The sequence below is a fragment of the Botryllus schlosseri genome, chromosome 2 (assembly GCF_051294905.1).
Source record: "Botryllus schlosseri isolate E-star chromosome 2, Bs_hap1, whole genome shotgun sequence".
NCBI lineage: Eukaryota > Metazoa > Chordata > Ascidiacea > Stolidobranchia > Styelidae > Botryllus > Botryllus schlosseri.
In genome coordinates this window covers 7,094,826-7,120,065 of record NC_137237.1, presented here as the reverse complement: position 1 = coordinate 7,120,065, position 25,240 = coordinate 7,094,826, and the positions used below count along the sequence as shown (strand labels likewise).

Sequence of the window (25,240 nt, the reverse complement as noted above, 5' to 3'; positions counted from 1 at the left end):
AGACTACTCCTTGTCGCTTCGACATCTTCCTGTCTTTTCATTGTATCGCATTTTTGTGGTGTATTGAACTGATAAAATTGCTAATAAACCAATGATGATGATGAGCTGTCAGATCAAGGACTAACGCAGGGCCAGGCGTTCGCCACCGCTACAGGTTATCCGACAACGCTACGTTCTCTACAACATATAGTAAGGAAGTATATACCTTGGAACAGCGGTTCTCAAACTTTTTAAGACACCCCGCCCCTTATGATGGGGAAAGATTTCGCGCCCCCTTATCGTCATATACAAAACACAACCAGGGTGCTAGCAAACCTAACTGATAGTTTGATGGCACAGGGAAGGTCACGACTGTGGACGAGAGATTTTTAATATGAAATTGACACTTAATACAGAGCAACAATGATGAAGTGAATGAGAATCGTGCCGAGCGGGATTTTTTTTCAAGTGGAGCTCAGCTTCGCGCCTCCTTCAGATGCTTTCACGCCCCAAAGGGGAGGGGCGCACCCCAGTTTTAGAATTATCGTAGTGAAATATACTAAAAAAAAGTTTAATCAAGTCACTACAATAATTCGATTTTTGGTACGCATTTTATCAATATTTAAAAAAAGTTTTGTTAGACTCTCGCGGGCCGCACAGAACGGTGTTGCGGGCCGTAGTTTGCCCACCCCTGGCCTAGGCCAAGGTGGGTGTCTGATTCCATAGACAACTCCTAGTCGCTTCGACATCTTCCTGTCTTTTCATTGTGTCGCATTTCTTTGTGGTGTATTGAACTGATAAAATTGCTAATAAACCGATGACGATGATGATATATCTTTAACGAATCAATCCGTTATATTAAAAGTATAGAACACAAATAATGGACACAAGTAAGTCATGAAACGAAAACAAAATCGGATACTCCGAGAGTCATTTAAACACATTGAAACAACGTCGTGAATGAGATGGGCAGCCGGTTAGCGAGGTAGCGACGATTACCACAACAAATATGAAGATTATGAAGATGGAGGTTGCAAGCCGTCTGGAATCTTCTAAAAAAAGAATTTATTGCACACATCTTGCCAGCATGATAGGAAATCTGACACTTATAACCAGCTTCAGCAGCAGCATATGGTCCCGAACAACTAGAAGATTTTACACTTTTTTGAATTATAGCTATACAATATACATTTATCTCCAAGTTACAATAGAATTAGAATTATAGCTCCAGTTTTTTTCAAATTAGATTATAATTATATCTATGCAGGTTTATTCCAAATCAGATTAGGATTAGAATTACTGAATTTGGGTAAAATGTACGTTGCTTCTACACCATTTCTACCCAACACAATCGCTACTTTGACTAACCCTGTTGGAGACACCGGGTCTTGCATTTATTCATACAGACCTTGCAGCACGGGAGAATCCACCAGTTCCGAGGTTTCATCTTCATCAGAATTTGATATATTTTTTAGAACCCCCTCTCTAACATTCAGGACATATATGGGGCCGAACACGTGGCCGGAAATGGAGTCTACGCTGCTACGCTTCTTTCTTACCCCGCAACGACGGTATGGGATATCGCAGTTCTGAAAACCGAGGTTCCTTATCAAATTGGAAAATGCGAAATACATGCAGAAGGTGGTTTGCCGTGATCGTACATCGAAGATTTATGGAATATCAAACCAATAGTGTTCAAATCTCAAAAAAACTGCGGATTTACGGAATATCAAGCTTACCAACTTTAGACTTGCGTTTTCATATTTCCAGAAACCACACAGATTTACGGAATATCAAGCTATGAAGTTATAAGATTGCAGATTTCACCGTTTTGAGATTTCGAAAACAGCAGATTTGCGGAATATCAAACCAAAGTTATTTTTCAGATACAGAACAGATTTACAGAACATCAAAAGCTTGTGGAGTTTCCAGATTCAGAGTGTTCAGATTTCTAAAACCGCAGAGTTATGGAATATAGTTTTAACATTTGAGATTTCAGTTTTATCGGTCAAAAAATCTGAGATTTACGGAATATCAAGCTCAGAGTTTGAAGTTTAGGATTCAATATTCAAGTTTCCAGATTACGAAAAACGGCAATTTATGGAATAACAAGTCAAGAGTTCCAGTTTTCAAATTTAAGATTTATGATCACTGAGCACCTCCGCTGTACCAACATTTATCAAGAGCTTTCAGGTGGAATCGAAGAGTTCAAGAAGTCATTATAGGCCAATCTGTAGTTGTATCGGTTGTTTCAATATTGTCTAGTTGAGATTCAGACTAGCGTACATTTACTACATTTAGCCTGAAACAACTCGAAGCGGTTCGGTTCAGAAGAGAGTACTTACTAGAAAGCAGACTTCCAGCGTGGCGTGGATGTAGAATTTATCGCACGCTGTCAAATGTGGAACTCTTAACGACAGGCAAACCCCACCCCCGGAGCTGGCGGCTGTCGTGGACAGGTATCGACTGGAAGCATTCTTGTAGCAGCCGTTGGAGATCAGATCCAGCGACGAAGGCAGGGTTGAGTCAGTTGAGCAAGATAGAAAGAGTCGGAAGAGGCGAATAGCTGATCCCTGAATAGAAATTGTCGCTATATTTCCAATATCTCAATTATATTTTCAGTTTTTTTTTTCATAGCACTATATATATTAGACCAGGGGTGGCCAACCTTCTCGGCCAAAGGGACATTTTGGAGTTTGTTCGTATCGCTTCTGTGATTGTAATTGTCACATCAACCGGTGGAAGTACTGTTAGTATCATGGCAGCAGAATTTTTCAAAAATTGCTGAATCAATGGAGTTGATGGTCGTTTTATGTTTGTCACAAAGCATATATCTAACAGTTTTTACAAAGTCAGACTAGAATTAAGACTAGCAGTTTTTTTCCACAGACTAGAAGTAACAATTACTGAATTTACGAAAAGTTGGACACCATATTTCATTGTTATAAGCTAGACAATGGCAAAGGTCTGTACACCAAGCTTGGCTCTTTACGCACTGCTTAGTTCTCCTGTAGCATTTCCTGGAAAACCAGTAATTAGATGAGAATCAAAGCGAAGAAATAGTCGACAAATTAATTAAATTAGATTGCTAGCATTCCGCTCTGAATAACTACAGCTAGAATAAAGTAGTTCTGTCATAACTTGCCTGCGTGCGTGGCATGATTCTCAAGTGCATCATTTCGTTGACCGTATACAATGCCCCGCCGTTGAGAGAGAACTGGTCAGGACACGCGCCAGGGCAGTAAGAGACAGACTTACAGGCGTCTATCAAACCGAACCCTCTCCTCACTCCATGCCGTGTCACTGTGACCACTGTATCGGTCCTGAGAATGTGGAACGGGTGTACCATCAGATAATACCATATATGTGGATTTGATAAAAAAGGGAGTGTACGATTTACTCCGGATTTGGATCGAATATGGATTCATGATTATTTTGAAGGCAGATTTGGACTTGGACATGAAATCATATTCACTGCCATTTTTCATGCGACTTTCAAAATCAGCAGTGGTTCTCAGTGAACTCTTTTTAGACACGGCCCCCTTTATGAGTGAAAAATTTCGCGCCCCCCTTATCGTCATATCACAAAATGCAACCAGATTGCTAGCAATCCCAATGGATAGTTTGATGACTGTTATGACTGTTGACGAGATAGTTCTAAAATATGAAAATCGGACTATACACAGAGCAATAATTATGAATAGGAGGTAAAGCGCGGTTTTTTTTCAGTTGACCGCAGCTTCGCGCCCCCACTTTGAGAACCATTGCATTATAGGAGTTGAGGAGCTTCTTGAAGGTACAGAACTTCAATATACGTTTGATTTTCGGCCGACACTCGTCAGGGTTCATCCAGTATATACTCACGCTGGCAAGAGGGAAGTCACTATCCTGTACTGCCTCTGATACTCGCATACAAAGTGCGTGACCGGAATCGCCATTTGCACGGATCCAACCATCTTGTTCAACCATATTCGTCCAGACATCAGCGTGCTGCCAGCGCTTCGACTCACAACCACGCCACATTTCGTGAAAGGCAAGGGAATCAGAAATTTATGATGGGTGCCGTTGTCTAAAGCAAGGGTATTTAAATTTTCAGATTTTCCAATTAGAATAGAATTAGAAATAGAGTTATTTCTTAAGTTATTTTCAAAGTAGCTCAGAATTAGAATTACATATGCAATTAGAATTAGAATTAGAGACACAGTTTTTTGCATAGTAGAACTACAATTACTGAATTCGCAAAAATTCAATTTTCTAATTTAATTACGGATTAGAAAGAAGCAACAAAATCAAGTTGAGCTCATATCAAATTAGAGCTCCTTCTCACAAGTACGAGAACGGCAATGAATGTACGCTTGTTCAGCAAGCATGGCTCGCTTCGCACTGTGCAGGTACAGTTCTGTATAGATTTTTTTGAAAATGAGAAATTATTTCAGAATTGAAATTTAGACCATAAAATTATTTCACAAATTACAATTACCGGTATTTCGCTTCAAATAATCTAATTAGACCAGTGGTTCTCAACCTTTTCTCCTCCAGCGCCCCTTTAAAAAATCATCGTGCTCCAGCGCCCCCACCTCATATTGTAAGGACTGTAATAAAGACAATGGGTAAGAGGGAGGGCGTAACAGCCCTTCGTCAGCCCCTAAAAAACGACTGCCCCGAGAACCCCGTCGCGTGATCTGGATGGTCAGGAAAGAATGTGTGACCTGGTCGCCTTGGGCGCCAAAATTTCTAGAATGCATGAATGAATAGGTGGTAATTGCATATATGTGTCGCTTATAAACTTTTTATCCTCTCAGCCCACGTAATTAATAATAATTGAACATATTCGGGCGTGCCTGTTGGTACAATTAATTCGTTACATGTTGTTATTTTGTTACCTTTTGTCCGCTATAAAGTCAAAAGGTATTAAAACACATTAACGTATTAACTAAGTATGCACACGATTCAAGATTAGTAAGTCAACTGAGAATGTGATGCCTATATCTGCTCTGGCAACCCTGGCAAGCATGACGGCAGTGTTCTAACGGGAAATTGGCGATCTAAAAGTACGCGCAATTCGCTTTACATGAATTATAATAACCCACTTCATTCAAGAAAACATATGTAGCAAACATCGTCGCGTAGCGCGACCAAAACTTTCGGGATTTGACATGTTTTGTGGAATGTTAATTCGCTCTGAATACTCATTAAGGATATGTCCAACTACCACATCATCTACTGCTTTTCTTCAGCGCCCCCCCCCATATCGCCCCATGAGCGTTTACCCCCCCCCTTCAAAATCACCAGCGACCCTTGGGGGTGCTGGAGGCAAGGTTAAGAACCACTGAATTAGACAGCTAGAATTATCTAGTTTTCAAGTCTGGTTGGACAATGGCAAACTACCCATGTTGTACTTGCGCACCTTAGCGTCCTGGGCACTTACCTAAGGCCAGGCAGATATATGACGAGGACATAGAATGAGAACGAGCCATGAACATCAAAAAATCGGAATTTCCTGAGCTGTATTCATCCACCAGCCGAGAATCCACGTTGACTTTTATCACATCTGCTCCGCATATTGCCTCGGGTGCAGCTGAAACATGTTAGGCTACTAGGCTAGTGCACTATGATTCGAGTACTGTCATCTGAACCGAAGATCAATTCTAATGATTTGAAAGAATCAGATCCCGCCACTGGTCTCAAGCATTGAAATTATACTCTTTGGCACGAAGAGTTAATTTGTCAACTATAATTATAGTTTCAACACTATTTTCCACTTGGGAAATGTCGGAACATCGATTGATCGTATCGAAGCACACGAGGCGTGTAGTGCAGAGCTATACACGCGTTAGTGGAAGTGACATCTGTGTTAAGACGTGATGTGATCAATCCACAACATTGCCACAAAGTGCAATGAAACGGGTGCTGTCGAAAACTTTCGAATTATCCTTAATGGGATGTAGAACTGGCATTATTGTCTGAGATAGCATTAAAAGCTGCATATATTTGGACTTCCCACACCTTTCACAAACAGCTACCGTCGTTACGGGCGATATGCGGTAATACTAGACTCTACGAGACGTGTTTTCGAGTTGTTCGGCAAATATTCTGCTTAAATAGGCACTGGAGATAGTACTACTAGTATTTTAAAATCCAGTACTTATTGAAAATGAACTAGTCCGTAGACCGTCCACTATTTAGATTGGCTGTTTGTACAAATCTGCTGCACGCGACTATTACACGCGAACTCTTACCCGACCACATATAGAATTAAGTCGGGAGGACGATTTCTTATTTGGTACACACACCGAGCCATCTAACTTACGTATGTCACAATTCCTTCCCAACAGTCCACTGGTTCCGAGGCAGACATAACCGTTTTCGTGTTTACAGGAAGCCTTGCATTGGCAGTCTCCTTTACACGGATTTGGCTGGCAAGGAGTCTTGGCGGAAACGCAGTCGTATGTACTATCATTGGCGCTGAAATGGTAGCTAATACCAAAAGAGGTAAGTATATAACCAGAGGTAGTTTCTGTATCGACTCGACACAGTTTATATCACTTATCAAAGTCTCGTATAGCATAGGGTTACCATATTCAGGGATCCGAGATTAAGTAGCAAGGGCTGTTCAAAAATATATTTTTCCCAGATTCCAGTGATTCACCGATTAATTTGTCAGGCTACCCTGAAAAACGCTGCACACCAAATTTGGCACAATTTTAACAAATAAAAGCCGCCGCAGAACCAAATAAAATTTTCAATTTATCATGAAAAATTCGAAATAAAATGCAAATTTTTCTTTCAACCTCATCAATTGTTAGTTGTCTTCAAAAACGATGCAAAACAACCTGTAGAAGTGAAAGTAATTGCAGTTCAAAGTTTTGGATTGACGGTGTGTAATCCCAGAATTATTAATGAAAACTCGAATAACTCCGCTTCTACGAGTTGGAATCGAGTCAAATTTGTTTTGCATCCTTTTAGCAGACAACTCAACAATTTGATCGGGTCGACAGAAAAATTCGAAATTGTTTCTAAAAATTTTTCATAATGAAAAATTTTATTTTACTCTGCGGTGGCCTATACTTGTTACAATTGAATTAAATTTGATATGCAGCGTTTTTTGGGTAACCCGAAAATTCAATTTGTAATCACTGGAATCTGGAAAAAGTTACTTTTGAACAGCATTCATTAATATGGGAAATTTGGCAATTTTACTGCTAATATTGATCGGTTGACCAAAAAAGGGTCATTTTCCGACAAGACTCGTTAATCCACGTATAATCGGTTGGAGTTGACCTTTTTAGTCAACCTGGCCTTTGAAATTCAGAAAACACAGGTGATTAGTTAAAAGAGTGTATTTGCACCATTAAGGCGGTAAGACAAAGCCTAACTCAGAAGTATATCACAGTTTTGCATGCAAGCACCGTATATCACGGATGGTACACAGGTGTGCAACTATACATATACTCTTTTCAGGCGCGTAGCCAGCCGAAAAATAAGGGGGGGTTTGAAATAAAAGGGGTGGGGTTCGATTTTTTCCGAATTTAGTGACGTAGTATCGATTGGTTAGGGTTAAGTACATGCGATGCGTAAATAACGATTATACAACATCCCCGTGTTGGCGATTATAGGCGTATGATAAGCTTGTCGACGAGTCCGGAAGTGCTGTTAATTAGCGACTCCCTGATCTGTCGTGAACAATGAAATACGCACGCGTCGAACATTTGAATACGAACGCTTATCAACGCGCTTAACAACTAAATTTGCGCGCTTATCAAAGCGTCCAACAATTAAATACGCCCGCTCATCAATGCGTCTTACGTAGCCTCAGCGACGATTTGCGCAAGTAAAAATGTACGAGTTTTTATGGAATATGTGCTATAATGACGCCGATTTCAGGTGGTTCAAACCTTACCTCTTATTTCTCAAGCCTACTGGACTATAACTGAAGACTAGTGGAAATCAATTACGCATGTACTCACGCGTCGAACATGATTGCGGACATTCGATGTCATTCAGTTACGAGATGTCACTCTTTAATCACAATCGCTAATCAGCTTATACTTAATGGCATTTTATCTAAGCCATTGAGAAATAAGAACCAAAGCATGGTAGGCCCAAGACGCGGTAGTTAGGCTAGCGATATCTTTAGTACTAGGCCTATTGCAGATGCGATTGTGTAGGCCAGCGAAGATATCGTGCACACCAAGCCAATGGAGATGTGATTGTGAAGGCCATGCAGTGACGATTTCGTGCGCACAGGGCCTATTGCAGATGTGATTATTCAAGCCAGTGGAATTAGGCTTGTCGGAGACGCGGTAAATCAGGCTAGCAATGATTGCCGAACGCGCGACAATGAATGACCTGATTTTGCCAATCATCTCAGCGGGAGATCGTGTCGCGTTACATTGTGCGGTGCAATGCGCACGGACGAATATCGCTAATTAGCAACACGCCTTTCGTTAATTGGCCGCGCCTTTCGACTTATTGAATTGCAACCGAGTATTAGCGTCAGAGCGGTCATTTAAAAAGAGCAAGGTTTCGCGTAAAAGGATGGGGTTTCGCGTTTCTAAAGGAGGGGGTTTCGACCCCCGAAACCCCTCCTGGCTACGCGCCTGACTCTTTTCACTGAGAATGTTCCCCCTTGCCGTTTTAGCTCTGATGATATTCGAATATAGAAATGAGTTCACTCACGTCAGTCTTGGGATGCATATTTGACCTTCGTGGCATGTGGCGTTCGCACAAGAATTGAATACGAATCCGCAGAACTTACCCGTCCACTCTGGGGGGCATTCGCAGTAAAGAGTCTCCCAGCTGTAAATTATTGAATGTATACTGCAATGACACACGTTTAACAGGGTCGTTCAAAAATAACTTTCCAATTCTCTACTAGTTGTTGACGATTACCCCTGACGAGTGTTGGTCGAAAATATTCGGGTTCATTTCAATATGAATATATATTATTCAACTTTATATTAAAGTTTTGTAGCTATAGGAACCTCTTCAAATTTTACTGGATATTCGATAAAATCGCGAGAAAAAACATTTTCCCCAAATACGACGGTGGGATTGTAGTTTCATATCACTATCAAATCTGGCTTGGCTCGTTTCGCACTGTACAGTTCTTCTGTAGCATGTACAGGAAAACAGAAAGTAGAATTAGGATGAGCATAGAAAAATTTCACAAACTAGATTAGAATTACATTACAGGCAGTTCTCTCATAATTAGTCTAATTGGACAAGTAGAATTTTCTAGCAGCTAAAGTTCGCAGCAGCTGCACGATCAACAATTTTGTGCAATGCACACCAACGGAAAAGATACAGCTGTCAAATTTTTCGCCACCTGGTGCCGTTATGACAGGTCCCGGCCTTACACGGTTTCAATTTGCAATAGTCTTTTCTGTCTTTCTTCTCGCATATCGGCTGGGTGAACCCTTCACTACAGTTACATATTGACTTCCTGCAAAACAAGTGGGTATATATTAGGGTTATTGGAGAAGTAACTTTTTCCAAATTTTCGAGGCTTATTAGCTAAATTTAAGTCGTCTCTAAAAAACCGCTGCACAGCAAATTTGGCTCAATTTCAACGGCTAGATGTTAAGCTGGATGTTGGTTTGGAATATTAATCCGTGGACTAAAATCATATAGGCTGTATTAACTGCAGCGGACATTCGTTCGCTGAAGCCTGTTTTTTCATATGCCGCGATTACGACTTTGGTAACTGGTTGGTACATTGGTAACGGTGACGATCTTCTGAAAATGGATGAATTCGTTCTTCCCATCATGCTAACAATTCCGGGTTGTATGTTTGCGAGTTTTCTTACTCACGCATATGTATGTTTACTTTATTGTGTTAATCGTTATTGTTAAATGCATATCACATCACCTCATTCAGTTTGAAATCGGATGACCATGAGAAAGATGTGACCGGATCAGGATATTCACTCTGAATCGATAAACCAACAACCAATATTCAAATAAATATGTTACAACCCGTGTTTTTCGTTTCCATGAAAAAAATATCAATGCATACACCATCCACACATCAAGTACTTCACGATTGTTCAGTGTCACCCATACCAAGTTTTCGCGTAAATGAGGTGTATGACATTGCACGCAATGTGTTAGTCCCACAGAAAACATTATCATAGCCGGTAATTTTCAGGATTCAAATAAACAAAACCGTTATGTGCGTGTGTATGTGTTCCAATTCCTTGTCGCAGATCCCAACAATAAAGTGTTGTACCGGTTGTTGAATGTATCAATACCGAAATTGTTATTGTATCTTCAGTCTTGGTTATTGAAAACGATTGATTTGTAAAATATTAGTTGGCGAGTACATTATACCGTTCTGTGACACATTGTTGCGATCGTGACAAATGGATTAATTTCCAATCAAGAATATTTTGGAAATGTTAATTCAGTTTTACAAATCGATGTGCTAATAACGATGTTTCAGAAAAGTTTGTTGATATCATAATACCCTTTACCACAACACAGGTTCCACTGAACGCGAATAACACCATGTAACAAAATTTTGCAATAAGTTTTAGCTTTTCATGTTTGTGTTTTAGTATTCCAAACCAAATACCAAAGTAGCAAAATTTTGACTGAAGTGTCCCAAATTTACAAGTAATGTCAATTTCTCTAATTTTCAATTTTAGTTATCATTGCTCCTCATTAATCACAATAATTCATTATTGGAGGTAAAAAATCGCTTATGAAAAGGTTAATATGAACAAGCATCAAGTAACAAAGCAACACTTGAAAAATCGTCAGAAGTGGTTCTGTTTGCGTGACTTGCGTCTGCGAAATGAGAAATCTTATTATGGACCAAAAAGAACACCATAATTGATACATGAAAATTTTTACACAAAATTTTATTCGAGTAAAAATTTTCATGTATCATGTCTTTGAAAAATGTCACTTTTTGTGATTTCACATTACACTCAAAATTCACATGTAATAATACGCATAGTAATAATACGCGTAATTCCTTATTGGACATACAAATCCACTCACAAAACGAAGGAATATGCACAAATATCGCCTCGGTAGCGCCTTGCATGATTTGGGTCTATAGACTGAGAAATCACCTGGTATTACGGAATAAGTGAAAATCGTTCATGCCTTTTTCTCGACGATGGACATCGTTCCCTACTTTCAACCTTGGAGTCAGAATTTCCGCATTTGATTCAATGAGTCCCGACTAAATCATCAAGTTCGTGTTGGTTATGAATGTGTGGTTTTGGATTTATATCTATATGGGAGATGTTGAAGTCGTCATTGGACTCATTTTTATTATCTTCAAGCCCTGTCGATTCTTTGAGCTTTTTTGACCGATAGTTTGTTTGGGCAGTGAAAACTTACTACAATACGGAACAGGTGCTTAAGAGTAGATGACATAGAAGGATATGCAATGTTAAGTCATTTTTAGTTATTTCTAACCTTGGAATGTCACCCATACAGAAATGACAGTCATCTATAAGGTTCCGAATTTCCATTTAGCTTCTTTAATAGCAAATGACATTGAATGCCGATCTATCCTTAGCCATGCATCCATATTTCATCGCAGATGACATGAAATGCCATGCAGTTTTTATCTTTGTCCCAGATCTTCATGCTAAAGTAAAATTAACAAGTCCTATTTATATTTTGTGCTCAGCTTGTTTCAACTGATATACAGACCCACAGAACAAGCCAGCCACAGAACAAATCAGCCAGCATAGAGATTACATTTGTGATGTAGACATCAATTATGAGAATATACTCACTAGACCCACGATCAGAACAAAGCGAAAAGGAATTTAAGATTGCTTGCTGCAGCCCAGAGGTGGCCAACCTTTTTGGTCAAAGGGCCAAATGCAATTGACAAACCAGCGCGCGAGCCACTAGCCGCGCCAGGCGCAAAATTTTTTTCATATTCGACGTTCTTTCTGCGAGCGCAAACGTAAGGTCGCATGTTGAACATGACACTTTCTCTCGCAACTTCGAATATAGTTACATTCGATCTGGTACATTAGACGTTCTCTCATCTTCAGGGGGGGGATGTAACAATATATTAAAAGAAAGAAATCGAATGACATCGGGAAGCATGAAGAAAATTTTTACTTCAGATAAATCTACCGCAGAATATACTGCTTCATTGTAATGTACGAAGATCTACCAAAATGCAACTGGCCCATGGATCTGCCAACGCGACGGAACTGATATGTTAGTCATCAAATCCGAAGTGTTGCGGCCAGACTAATGAAAATTTTGGTAGGCCTTGCAAGTTCACAATCTGGGCAATCGATTTTTGATAACATTACTAATTTTGTAAATTATCTCGCGGGCCACATTTAGCCCGCGGGCCACGGGTTGGCCGGCCCTGCTGTAGCCAATACTGACTAGCTGAGACTGAGAAGATGATTGTTGCTAACAGCCAACTATTATGAATTGTTGATGGATCAATGTGACGTCACAGTTCATGGGAATTTCAATAAAGGAGCTTGAAAAACATAGTGCTGGCGGTTTGAAAAGCCTAAAATTACATTTTCAAACCACGCTCCGAGGCAATAGACTAATTTAATAATGCCAGAAACATGTTTTACTAAGGAATATCGTATAGGACAGTGGTTCTCAACCGGGGGTCCGCGAAACCTATAAATTTGTAAAATAAATGACCTAATTTGCATTTCTTTAATTACAGAAAGCAGGAGACACTTTCGCTTCATCATTGTTAAAACATAACGGCTCACATCAAAATTGCGGTCTGATATGGAATATCAAACTTTGCAAACTCGTTTCAATTGTGAAATTGCCAATAGCATGCCGATATTTTACTAGGGATTGTGGAAAAATGAAATGTTGGAGATAACAAGTTCAAGCAGGGTGACCTCGAAATGTTTGCAAAGCATTTGGGATTTGGAGTTGTCAGTATCAGCAAATTAGTAAACAGTCGTTTGAAATAGAAATTCTTGAATGTTTCTCCTGATCTGTCCCAATGAAGGAATTGAAACCACACCACGAAATCCATTTTATCCTGTAATATAACCACTAAATAACTTCAAGATGAGATGCAATATAGAATGACTAGGCTGGGCGTGACATGTTCATCAAAAACTCACACCAAAAACTGTCGCCGTTCATATCAAATCGAAGACGCGGATTTTCAAGACAATAAATTCAGCTGCAAAATTCGCTTCGAAATAATAAAAGTCTTCATAATAATAAATATTATTTTTTGACAATTACCACTCACTTTTTCATTGCGCGTACGCCGTACATCTATTTAGCAGCAATTCAATTAACTGCTTCCAACTTGGAGACAAAATTAATACGGAGAAAATATTCCAAATTTTTGACTCGGTCGTCAACGTATATTCTGCTTCCCATTTGGCCAATGGGGAAAATGATTGCACCTTAGTTTGAAAATATCTTATCGCATATATTAAAAAATTCAATTTCACGTTAAACTTTACTGGCTAACCCATTAAATTTCTAGATTGTCAACTATCCTAAGTCGTTTTGAGTATTCGCGTATACGTTCCCTTACATGTTGATAACTTGGCATTCGCCGCCGTTCTTGCAGGGAAGCATCTCATTGCATACGGTCATGTTAATTTCGCATAGGTCGCCATTGAAGTTTGGCGGGCAAACGCATCTGGACCTGGAAAGCAGTGTTGAACAAATCAAACATTTTCAAGTCTTTCCATATTGGTATTAAGGTTTTGGGTCATAACTACAATTTTCTCTCCAAACTATGTTAGAATTACAATTAGGATTACTGCTAGAGTGTTTCCGAATTTAGATTAGAATTAAAGTTAGTGTTTTCCAAATTAGATTTGAATTAGAATCAAAATTACAGCTAACAAGTTTTGACCAAATTAGTACACAAGAATTAAAATTTTAGCTACGATTTTTCCGAATCAGCTTAGAATTCGTATCCGAACTACAGCTACGGTGTTTTGAAAAATGGGTTTAGAATTTGATTTCGAATTCTACTGGTTTTCTTCCGAATTAGATTACAATTAGAACTTTTGAATTCGCAACAACTTGGAAATCGATTTCGATACAAACTCTATAAAGAAATAAAACAATCAAGTTCAGTTGATATCAAACCATAGTTCATGCTCATAAGCACGGGAATAAGGAATAACAAATGTATGCACACCAAGCTTGGCTCGTTTAGCACTATACAGCAGTGTTGGGATGACTTGACTCAAGTCAGACTCGAGTTACCTTTTTTTGAGTGACTTGACTCGACTCGAGTCACTTTGCTAAAATGACTTGACTTGACTCGACGTATCAGAAATATAGATTGACTCGTGATTCGGAGCAAAATTCACGAGTCAATTTCAAGTCATCAAGTAACCAGTGCCGATAAAAATCACTGAATCTTGCATATGTTCGGATAGTTCCGAAACGCTGGTGTAACCGTGAAAGCGACTAATCATTTAATGATCATGCGTTTTACTGAGTCTCCATTGTTCCCTCAAAAATAAATTGACCGCAAATGAAGTGATCGAAGCTTACTGCTTACGTTGTCGTAACCTAGTATAATAAAGTAATTAATCTGTTTTTCCTTAACCAAAGCTCTTGTTTTATTGAAATTGAATTCGAATATAGTTTTACAGTCCTAAACCATTGGCGCAGGCTCGAATTGTATAATATCGATTGGTAAATTGGTAATGTGAATTGCATCTATCAATTCGTATCTATTCTCTAATTTGGCTGGTAACTATAAACTGTGGTTTAGCAGTTCTACGTATTGGTATATGTGAGCGATACAGCTCCTTATTGCGTTTATATTCAACTCTATATTCGTTCATCAGTTCAAAATGAATGACCACTTAATCTGTATTTCAGACAGCTAGCAAAATGCAATAACGTTATCATGCCCCATACTTCGAAAAGGCAACCCGACTTCAATTGTGACTTGACTTGACTCGAGTCACCTCCAAAAATCGAGTGACTTGACTTGACTTGAGTCACTCTTGAAAAGAGATTAACTTGACTTGAGTCGAGTCAAGTGACTTGACTTGACTTGAGTCACTCTCGAAAAGAGATTAACTTGACTTGAGTCGAGTCAAATATGCAATGACTCGAAGGCAGTGACTTGATCCCAAAACTGCTATACAGATCACCTTCAGTTCCGATTGTAGCTGCAATTGTTTTCAATTAGATTAGAATTTCTGAATTAGCAACGAATTCGAATCGAGATTGAATTGAATTCAGAATTGCAAAGAAATAGGGCCAAGATCAAGATACCTTTATATCAAATCATGGTTAATTCCAATAAGCGCGAGAATGGCAAACGTCTGTACACCAATCCTGGTTCGTTTTGCACTATACAGTTCTCACTGTATCATTTGGTTGGACTTGAAATTAGAGCTTACAACCAGAACTAGACAACTTTTCCAAATTAGATTCACAATGAAATTATACCTTAGTTTTTGATTAGAATAAATTCAGAATTATAGCCAAGTTTTTTACTCAGATTAGATTATAATTATAATTACGAATTCCCGAAAACTTGGGCATTGAATGAGTTGTTGTTCTATCGAATCAGAGTCCATTCTCATCAGCATGAGAATGGTTGGTGTCTGTCCGGCAAGCTTGGCTCGTACCGCACTATACAGATATCCTGCAACATGTACAGGTAAATCAGATACTGGATTAGAACTAAAATCGAACCAGCGATTGTCACTTACCCGCGATTGATCGTATCAACACAAGTGCCGCCGTTGTGACATGGTTTCGACTCCTTGTCGCAAATCCTCCTCGCCAAACACATATCATAACCCCTGAAAGAAAATCAACTAAATCGGTAGTGTTCAGGTATCACACGTACAAGGAGAGAAAATCAATGGGGCTGTTCATCAACTTTTTTTTCCAAATTTTACAGGCTACTAGATGAAATTGTAAGGCCGCCTAGAAAACCATGCACATCAATTTTGGATCAATTTCAACCGATTGAAACATTTATGATAGAGAAAAAAGTTTTGACTTGTTAAATATAACAACATTTTATCCAATTTTACAAGCTACCCCAAGCGAAGTTATTGCAGCACCAAATTTCGGATTTGAAAAAATTGTATTTACGGTGGCGAATATTGCGATTATTCATTATACCACTACCCACCGTAAACACTACTTTTACCAGTTAAAATTTTTTTACTGCCACAACTTGGCTTCCACTGGTTGGAATTGAGCCAAATTTTACACACACCGTTTTTGTAGACAATCTTAACAATCCCTTGGAATAACCAGTAAAATTTGAAAAATATCATGTTCATTTTCATTCAATAAATGAAACTATATTCTTTTATAGCAATCTTGTTAGAGGCTGGAATTGAGCCAGAATTTATATGCACCGTTTTCTCAGGCAACCTAACCATTTTATGAGCAGCCAGTAAAATCTTGAAAAAAAAATTTCGAACAGCTTTAGTAATCAGCCAACTTACATGATCGAAAGACATTCCTCGAAGTCGCTGCAGCTAATGGAGCAAGGTCGTACCATCTGTCGTTGCGACAAATTTTCAATGGACGATACGTTGACGGACACATCAATATCCCTGACTGTTCCACGATCACACCCAGCACTGGATTCCTTGCATTTGCACACCGCTAACTTGGCACTGAAAAGACCAGTCCCTGAAGCTGTATGGATCAGTTGTTCTCAGCCTCTCAAACTAGCTACCCAGATTCTGGATCAATCTCCTCGTGGCAAAATTCGTCAATCTCGCACAGCTCGTCTCGGCATGAGACCGACTGGAACGTTTCTGCAACATCCGAAAGTGATTTGGCTTCACCAACAACGGTTACGTTACCGTATTGTGATGCAGGAACACGTGCGATGCAAGCTGTAAATAGCAGACAGAGAGAGAGAGAGATATGATATTCTTTTTCGCCTGCACCATCGAGATGTTTTGACGACGGAGTTGCGATACGGCCCCATGAGGTCATCTAGTCTGCGCCCCCGTTTTTTTTTCTCCTCCATGCTATCCGTGATTGCTGAGCGCCTAGCAGGATAGCTGCGGATACCAATTTTCGAGTCTTTGGTATGACCCGGCCGGGGATCGAACCCACGACCTACCTCGGCTACCACGGCTCGAGAAGCCGGACGCATAACCATTACACTATCTCGCTCGGACAGCGAGCTGTAACGAGCGGACTGGACAACTAGAAAAACTTCAAGCCTTCCCAGATTGGAATTACAATCATAGCTAATGATTTTACAAATTAGGAGTATAATTATACCAATTTTCGAGTCTTTGGTATGACCTGGCCGGGGATCGAACCCACGAACTACCGCTCGAAAAGCCGGACGCATAACCATTACACTATCTCGCTCGGACAGCGAGCTGTAACGAGCGGACTGGACAACTAGAAAAACTTCAAGCCTCCCCAGATTGGAATTAGAATCATAGCTAAAGATTTTACAAATTAGAGTATAATTATATTTACTGAATTCGCAAAAAGTTCAGATCAGAATCAATGAATTAGATTAGAGCATAGAAACATTTCACAAATGAAGACTAGAACAAGAATTAGAGCAACGAAACATTTCATAAATTAGATCAAAAATGAATTACCGCCATTTCGCCCTAATTATTCTAATCGGACTAGATAATTCTAGATCGGTCTAGTTGTCCAAGGCTCCTTCCAGGAAATCCAAGAGACTAGCTCATGCAACCTCCGGATTTACCGGGAACACTGGTTGAGAACTACTGGCCTAGACGTAGACGACGTCAATAAAAACCTGAACTGCACAGTATATGCTGGATTGCCTGATGCGGAGTTATACGAGATAACATAAGGGCAAGTGCTAAAATGCAAGTTATTGGTTACTGAATAAATACTTACAAACGTTCCTTGTGAAGTAAGCGCAACAGAGCACGAACAACAGCAACGATCTGAAATAAACACACGCTTGTCGTTAAGACTGACACGCCTATCAGCATCAGTATATTAATAATTCCATCATTTTAAAACACCACAAGGTTGCGATACAATGAAAACGCTGGAAGACATCATTCATTAGCGTACAGATTTGGGAGACATTCACCTTACGGCGATCATTCCAACTTAGTCCTCCGTACCAAACAAACGTACTGCGCAACACAAGAAATCAATGCGGAATGGCGTCTCTGGTCTATCGAAGTGGATTTACTTTGCGAAGACTAACGGTAATGATTACTTGCGATTACACTATGCGGTTCCAAGACGATTCTGTAATCTTGAAGTCAGGATTACGCTCTGTTGTCATGGATGGGATGGGATTTGTATGCGGGTGCTGCTTTCAGCTAACTGCTCAGTATTGAGAGGACGATGTGAGGATGCAAACTGTTTTGCCATTGTTATGACAAAAAGATATTGGTGTGGTATGTAAAATTAATATCGCGAAACAATAACTTCATATTGTTAATTTATTCGCTAAAAGCCTTTCGACTGACTCTCATCAATAGCAAACGTCAGCGATAGGGTGAATCAAATTCGAAATCTAAGAACTATTTTGTCTGTATGACGTAATAATAACAAAAACAAACAACTAGTAGACGGGCAAGATACGGTAGTAACGGTACAAAACAAACGTTAACGAGTACCACATCCATAATAACAGAGCGTAATCCTGACTTCAAGATTACAGAATCGTCTTGGAACCGCACAATGTAATCGCAAGTAATCATTACCGTTAGTCTTCGCAAAGTAAGTCCACTTCGATAGACCAGAGACGCCATTCCGCATTGATTTCTTGCGTTACGCAGTACGTTTGTTTGGTACGGAGGACTAAGTTGGAATGATCGCCGTAAGGTGAATGTCTCCCAAATCTGTACGCTAATGAATGATGTCTTCCAGCGTTTTCATTGTATCGCAACCTTGTGGTGTTTTAAAATGATGGAATTATTAATATACTGATGCTGATATGCTTGTCAGTCTTAACGACAAGCGTGTGCTTATTTCAGATCGTTGCTGTTGTTCGTGCTCTGTTGCGCTTACTTCGCAAGGAACGTTTATAAGTATTCATTCATTTATTCAGTAACCAATAACTTGCATTTTAGCGCTTACCCTTATGTTATCCCGCATTACTCTGCATCAGGTAATCCAGCATATACTGTGCAGTACAGGTTCTTATTGACATCGTCTAGGCCAGTAGTTCTCAACCCGTGTTCCCGGTAAATCTAGACTTCTAGAGGTTGCATGAGCTAGTCTCTTGGATTTCCTGGAAGGAGCCTTGGACAACTAGACCGATCTAGAATTATCTAGTTCGATTAGAATAATTAAGGCGAAATGGCGGTAATTCATTTTTGATCTAATTTATGAAATGTTTCGTTGCTCTAATTCTTGTTCTAGTCTTCATTTGTGAAATGTTTCTATGCTCTAATTCATTGATTCTGATCTGAACTTTTTGCGAATTCAGTAAAGATAATTATACTACAATTTGTAAAGTCTTTAGCTAGGATTCTAATTCCAATCTGGAAAGGCTTGAAGTTTTTCTAGTTGTCCAGTCCGCTCGTTACAGCTCGGTGTCTGCTCTTTACAGCTTGCATCGCACGTGTTCCTGCATCACAATACGGTAACGTAACCGTTGTTGGTGAAGCCAAATCACTTTCGGATGTTGCAGAAACGTTCCAGTCAGTCTCATACCGAGACGAACTGTGCGAGATTGACGAATTTTGCCACGAGGAGATTGATCCAGAATATGGGTAGCTAGTTTGAGAGGCTGAGAACAACTGATCCATACAGCTTCAGTGACTGGTCTTTTCAGTGCCAAGTTAGCAGTGTGCAAATGCAAGGAATCCAGTGTTGTATGGGATCGTGGAACAGTCCGGGATATCGATGTGTCCGTCAACGTATCGTCCATTGAAAATTTGTCGCAACGACATATGGTACGACCTTGCTCCGTTAGCTGCAGCGATTTCGAGGAATGTCTTTCGATCATGTAAGTTGGCTGATTATTAAAGCTGTTCGAAAAATATTTTTCAAGATTTTACTGGCTGCTCATAAAATTGTTAGGTTGCCTGAAAAAACGGTGCATATCAATTCTGGCTCAATTCCAGCCTCTAGCAAGATTACTATAAAAAAATAGTTTCATTTATTGAATGAAAATGAACATGATTTTTTTTTCAAATTTTACTGGTTATTCCAAGGAATTGTTAGATTGTCTACAAAACCGGTGTATGTAAAATTTGGCTCAATTCCAACCAGTGGAAGCCAAGTTGTTGCAGTAAAAAAGTTTTAGTTGGTAAAAGTAGTGTTTACGGTGGGTAGTAATATAATGAATAATCGCAATATTCACCACCGTAAATACAATTTTTTCAAATCCGAAATTTGGTGCTGCAATAACTTCGCTTGGGGTAGCTTGTGAAATTGGATAAAATGTTGTTATATTTAACAAGTCAAAACTTTTTTCTCTATCATAAATGTTTCAATCGGTTGAAAGTGATCCAAAATTGATGTGCATGGTTTTGAAGGCGGCCTTACAATTTCATCTAGTAGCCTGTAAAATTTGGAAAAAAAGTTGATGAACAGCCCCATTGATTTTCTCTCCTTGCAGGTGTGATACCTGAACACTACCGATTTAGGTAATTTTCTTTCAGGGGTTATGATATGTGTCTGGCGAGGAGGATTTGCGACAAGAAGTCGAAACCATGTCACAACGGCGGCACTTGTGTTGATAACGATCAATCGCGGGTAAGTGACAATCGCTCGTTCGATTTTAGTTCTAATCCAGTATCTGATTTACCTGTACATGTTACAGGATATCTGTATAGTGCGATACGAGCCAAAGCTTGCCGGACAGACACTAACCATTCTCATGCTGATGAGAAAGGACTCTGATTTGATACGAACAACAACTCATTTAATGCCCAAGTTTTCGGGAATTAGTAATTCTAATTCTAATTTAATCTGAATAAAAAACTTAATTATAATTCTGAATTTGTTCTAATCAAAAACTAAGGTATAATTTCATTGTGAATCTAATTTATAAAAGTTGTCCAGTTCTGGTTGTAAGCTCTAATTTCAAGTCCAATCAAATGATACAGGGAGAACTGTATAGTGCGAAACGAACCAGGATTGGTGTACAGACATTTGCCATTCTCGCGCTTATTCGAATTAACTAGGATTTGATATAAAGTGATCTTGATCTTGGCCCTATTTCTTTGCAATTCTGAATTCAATTCAATTTCGATTCGAAGTCGGTGCTAATTCAGTAATTCTAATTCAAATCTAATTTGGAAAACAGGAACTCTAATTCTAATCTAAATTCGTTAACACTGTAGCAGTAATCCTAATCGTAATTCTAACAAAGTTTGGAAAGAAAATTGTAGTTATGACTCAAAACCCTAATGCCAACTTGGAAAGACTTGAAAATGTTTGATTTGTCCAACACTGCTTTCCAGGTTCAGATGCGTTTGCCCGCCAAACTTCGACGGCGACCTGTGCGAAATTGACATGACCCTATGCAATGAAACACTTCCCTGCGAGAACGGCGGCGAATGCCAAGTGATCAACATGTAAGGGAACGTACACGCAAATACTCGAAACTTCAAGTAGACAATAATGATGATTACAAACGCGAAATTGCGCAGCCAATCAATAATTGTCTCTTACGGTTTCTTGCTTCGCGTTCACCAACTCGGCAATTGTTTGATGATTATAACATTGGTGCATTTCCCGATTCAAGTTCGCGAAGCATTTCGGGAGTGAATCGGTCAATTCGTAAATTCAATCGGCATGTCGACGGCCGCCAACGCATACTAATTGAATTACGTGTTGACGGCCGCACAAATTTCGTTCTACGGCCGCGGGTTGGCCACCCTTGGGCTAGAATTAATTCCACTTTAGGACGCATGCCGCGATCTTACCAATAGAAATCCACTGTCTATCTTATGCCTGATAGTTTAATATTCGATAATGTTGTTCTGGTTTAGTGGTTTATTTTCATAAGTATAGAAGTGCAATATTACAATAAATGATATACGTATCTTGGGATGGGGGTTGTCTTGTGGGGTATGGGTGGATGTGCTATTTTTGAAAGGATGACGCTCATTCTTTCACTTAGCAAGTGGAGAGGGCGTGGTCCGGGTTTTTCTGTTCGGGATTTTCTAAGCTTTGAGGTGGTTCAGGTTTAGATTCAACTGTTGGTTGGGTTATGGGGCGGAGTGGTCTTGGGCTCTCTGTATGGTGGCTGGAAGGGGTGTTTGGGGCATTTGGGTGGGGGGTGGGGGTGGGGTTGTATAGGTGCGCATTTTTATTCAATATATATACATGAAGGCATGAGATGTAATAAGATAGAAGTGGTGATAGTCTGGCGTCATGGTTTGAGATTGCGGTGAAAATATTCAAATTACATTATTCTCGCGATATGCGTATTACATATATCGGATATTTTGGCTGAACTCGGATAATGTTGTTCTCGATACGAGTACATCCAGCAATCATCAAGTTTATCGGAATGTAGAAGGTTCCCTGTTCAAACGAATCGAATAAAATCAGAATTTGTGCCACCCATAATCTTGTGATGCATCACGTTAATAATGAAAGAAAGACTGAAAAATTACTTTGCGCTACAATCAGACATGGGGTAATCGCGTTTAGTAATCGTAATCGATTACGACGATTACAGCATTTTCAAGTAATCGTAATCGCAATCGATTACATTCGAGAAAAATCCGAAATAATCGTAATCGTAATCGACTACTTCCCATATCTAATCGATTTCTTTGTGAAAGAACGATTACTTTTTATTTGTACAAGGACTATGACATACACTGAACATTCGTGAACAAGGAAGATGTATTATACCAGGTTCAAACGTCTGATTTTTAAATGCCATTGCTCATTATTACGTCAGAAGTAGCCTATTAGCTTTGCTAGTCATCGCGTAAGAAGTATCCACAGTAAATAGATATTCGATGTACGTCACGTACATTCGTGTGATTGTAAGAACGATTACTAGTGAACCCAGCCCTCGGTGAACCCTGCCTTACAAACTCGGCCCTCGGTGAACTCGGACCTCGGTGAACTCGGCCCTCGGGAACTTTTGTAGTTGAGTGTATTAACAAGTACTATTATGAATTATTAAACTAATAATGTTATTATCAACTGATTTGTCGATCTTGTAAGGTCAGGGCATGCGTAGATCACGCAGTCACGGCGTGATCAGGTCACGGATTGCGCAAGCGCCCAGCGCGGGAAAGAACGCGACGTTCACATATCGATCAGACCTCGTTGAACTCAGCCTTACAAACTCGGCCCTAGGTGAACTCTGACCTCGGTGAACCCGGCCCTTGGTGAATTCCGCCCTCGGGAAATTTTGTATTCACCAGCAACCCTAATATCTCCCCTCCCCCAACCCTAATATCCCACCCCGGCAACCCTAATATCCCACCTCCGGCAACCCTAATATCCCACCTCCGGCAACCCTAATATTCCACCTCCACCAACCGTAATATCTCTCCTCCCCCAACCCTAATATCCCACCTCCGGCAACCCTAATATCCCACCTCCGGCAACCCTAATATCCTACCTCCGGCAACCCTAATATCCTACCTCCGGCAACCCTAATATCCCACCTCCGGCAACCCTAATATCCCACCTCCGGCAACCCTAATATCCCACCTCCGGCAACCCTAATATCCCACCTCCACCAACCCTAATATCCCACCTCCACCAACCCTAATATCCTACCTCCGCCAACCCTAATATCCCAGCTCCCAGCTTTAATTCAAAATTGTTCGGGGGCGGAATTCACCGAGGTCCATAGTATTCGAGAAACACCATGAATACCACAAAACAAACAAGTAGAGTATGTGAGCGTCGCGTTATCTCCCCCGCTTACTCAATCCGTGAATACAAAATTTCCCGAGGGCCGAGTTCACCGAGGGCTGAGTTTGTAAGGCTTGGTTCACCGGCAACCGTAATAACGCCCGCCGTGCTGTATATCAGGTTATCAACACGTTCCACCCGCCAGTACCCCGCAGCAGGATAGTTAATCACCACTTTGCCTAGTAACTTGTGTATTGATGTTTGGTTATGCAAACGCAGTTTGACCGTTGCTGCTTGGCGAGCAGTAGGCCTATGTAGTACGTACGTAGTCCTACACTGGACAGAGATTTGAAATTTAGTACTCAACAGATAAAACATTTAGGTTTCCACAACGAAGCAATAAAAATCAACAGCTGCTGATATATATCATAACCGGGCCGTTTTTCCCATTTCTCGTAGCGGCAGCTTGCAGTATATTATCTGTATTAGGCCTAAGTTGTAGGCAGAATTTTATGTTCTGCTCATATGACTCTGCTTGAAACATGCGTCAATCGTTATTTCATAATTCTTTACTCAACATTGGGACCAGCGCCTATAGCCATGGGCTTATATATCATGTTAGCGTGGGTTGTAGCTAGAATCAGGACCAAAACAGCTGTTCGTCCCCCAGTCCAAACGTTGGTCTTTGGCCCCATAGGGTGATAATTTCAAGTTGAAGACTGAATTTCGTCAATAATATTGGTAATCGCATTACATTATTATTAATTTTTAATCCTCTCTCTCTCTGCCCCCGATGGTCAGATTTACCTGTAGAGTTGAGGCACGTAAGTAGTATATAGGATCGGTCTGGGGGTGGCAGGGGTTCTTATGGGCCCGCTCGCACATCGCCGTGAAAACTCGTGTTGGCATATCGCGCTTTTAGACCCCCCCTTCCGCTCGCACATCGCCATTGGTTCTTATGGGTGCGCTCGCATGTCGCACTTTCGGGTATAGGCATCTCTCGCACATCGCCGTGAAAACTCGTGTTGGCATATCGCGCTTTTAGACCCCCCTTCCGCTCGCACATCGCCATTGGTTCTTATGGGTGCGGTCGTGACTCGCCATTTTTGCTATAGGCTGCGGTCGTGATTCGCCGTGAAAACTCGTGGTCGTGACTCGCCTTTTTTGCTATAGGCTGTGGTGGTGATTCGCCATGTATTCTTACGGGATCTGTGATGATTCGCCATGTGTTCTTATGGGTGCGGTCGTGATTCGCACTTTCAGACATCTCTCGCGTGGTGTTGAATAGTCACCAACAATAACCGCACAAACGGAAACGTGGCTTGCAAGAGGATTAAGCAGTGCGACCTATATTTCGAATGACCTGCGCGCTGAATTGTTTCACAGCCAACCGCGGTGGTCGTGACTCACCTTTTTTACTATAGGTGGTGACGGTGATTCGCCTGTCGTGTATTCTTACGGGGTCTGTGGTGACTCGCCATGTGTTCTTATGGGTGCGGTCGCATGCGGCTATTGCGTC

General features: G+C 40.4%; 1 protein-coding gene and 2 long non-coding RNA genes across 6 annotated transcripts in view; 2 read left to right on the top strand and 1 right to left on the bottom strand.

Moving 5' to 3' along the window:
- The window catches only part of LOC145456345 (uncharacterized), a 126,389-nt gene extending 112,280 nt beyond the window's left edge, over positions 1-14,109 (top strand). The window contains exon 2 of the long non-coding RNA XR_013920582.1: positions 8,123-14,109. This is a non-coding gene — a long non-coding RNA (uncharacterized LOC145456345). The remainder of the gene's footprint in view (positions 1-8,122) is intronic.
- LOC145455985 (uncharacterized) lies at positions 812-18,143 on the bottom strand. Of its 3 annotated transcripts, none has more exons than XM_080334023.1 (15): positions 18,017-18,143; positions 17,815-17,864; positions 16,649-16,811; positions 16,413-16,586; positions 15,660-15,752; positions 13,502-13,615; positions 9,308-9,424; positions 8,659-8,778; positions 6,290-6,456; positions 5,408-5,557; positions 3,844-4,048; positions 3,125-3,302; positions 2,325-2,552; positions 1,388-1,568; positions 812-1,028 (listed from the first exon to the last, which is right to left on the bottom strand). In XM_080334023.1, the coding sequence occupies exons 1-15, from the start codon at positions 18,028-18,030 to the stop codon at positions 910-912; spliced, it is 2,073 nt and encodes a 690-aa protein (XP_080190149.1). In that variant the 5' UTR covers positions 18,031-18,143; the 3' UTR covers positions 812-909. The 3 variants fall into 3 exon arrangements, with proteins under 3 accessions (XP_080190149.1, XP_080190157.1, XP_080190140.1); XM_080334031.1 differs by having other exon boundaries at positions 812-1,031; positions 6,290-6,444; positions 18,017-18,142; XM_080334014.1 differs by having other exon boundaries at positions 812-1,031; positions 18,017-18,141.
- Positions 18,144-18,281: 138 nt separating this feature from the next.
- Positions 18,282-21,942, top strand: LOC145456267 (uncharacterized). 2 transcript variants are annotated; one of them, XR_013920552.1, is made up of 4 exons: positions 18,282-19,655; positions 19,718-19,891; positions 20,550-20,643; positions 21,354-21,942. It is a non-coding gene; the product is annotated as an uncharacterized LOC145456267 (long non-coding RNA). The 2 variants fall into 2 exon arrangements; XR_013920550.1 differs by having other exon boundaries at positions 18,282-19,891.
- The last annotated feature ends 3,298 nt before the right edge of the window (positions 21,943-25,240 follow it).

Coding starts and splice junctions, on each gene's coding strand:
- LOC145455985 (XM_080334014.1), bottom strand. Junction 15,753..16,412: donor GAGGAATGTCTTTCGATCAT/GTAAGTTGGCTG, acceptor ATTTTCTTTCAG/GGGTTATGATATGTGTTTGG. Junction 3,303..3,843: donor GTGACTTCCCTCTTGCCAGC/GTGAGTATATAC, acceptor CCACATTCTCAG/GACCGATACAGTGGTCACAG.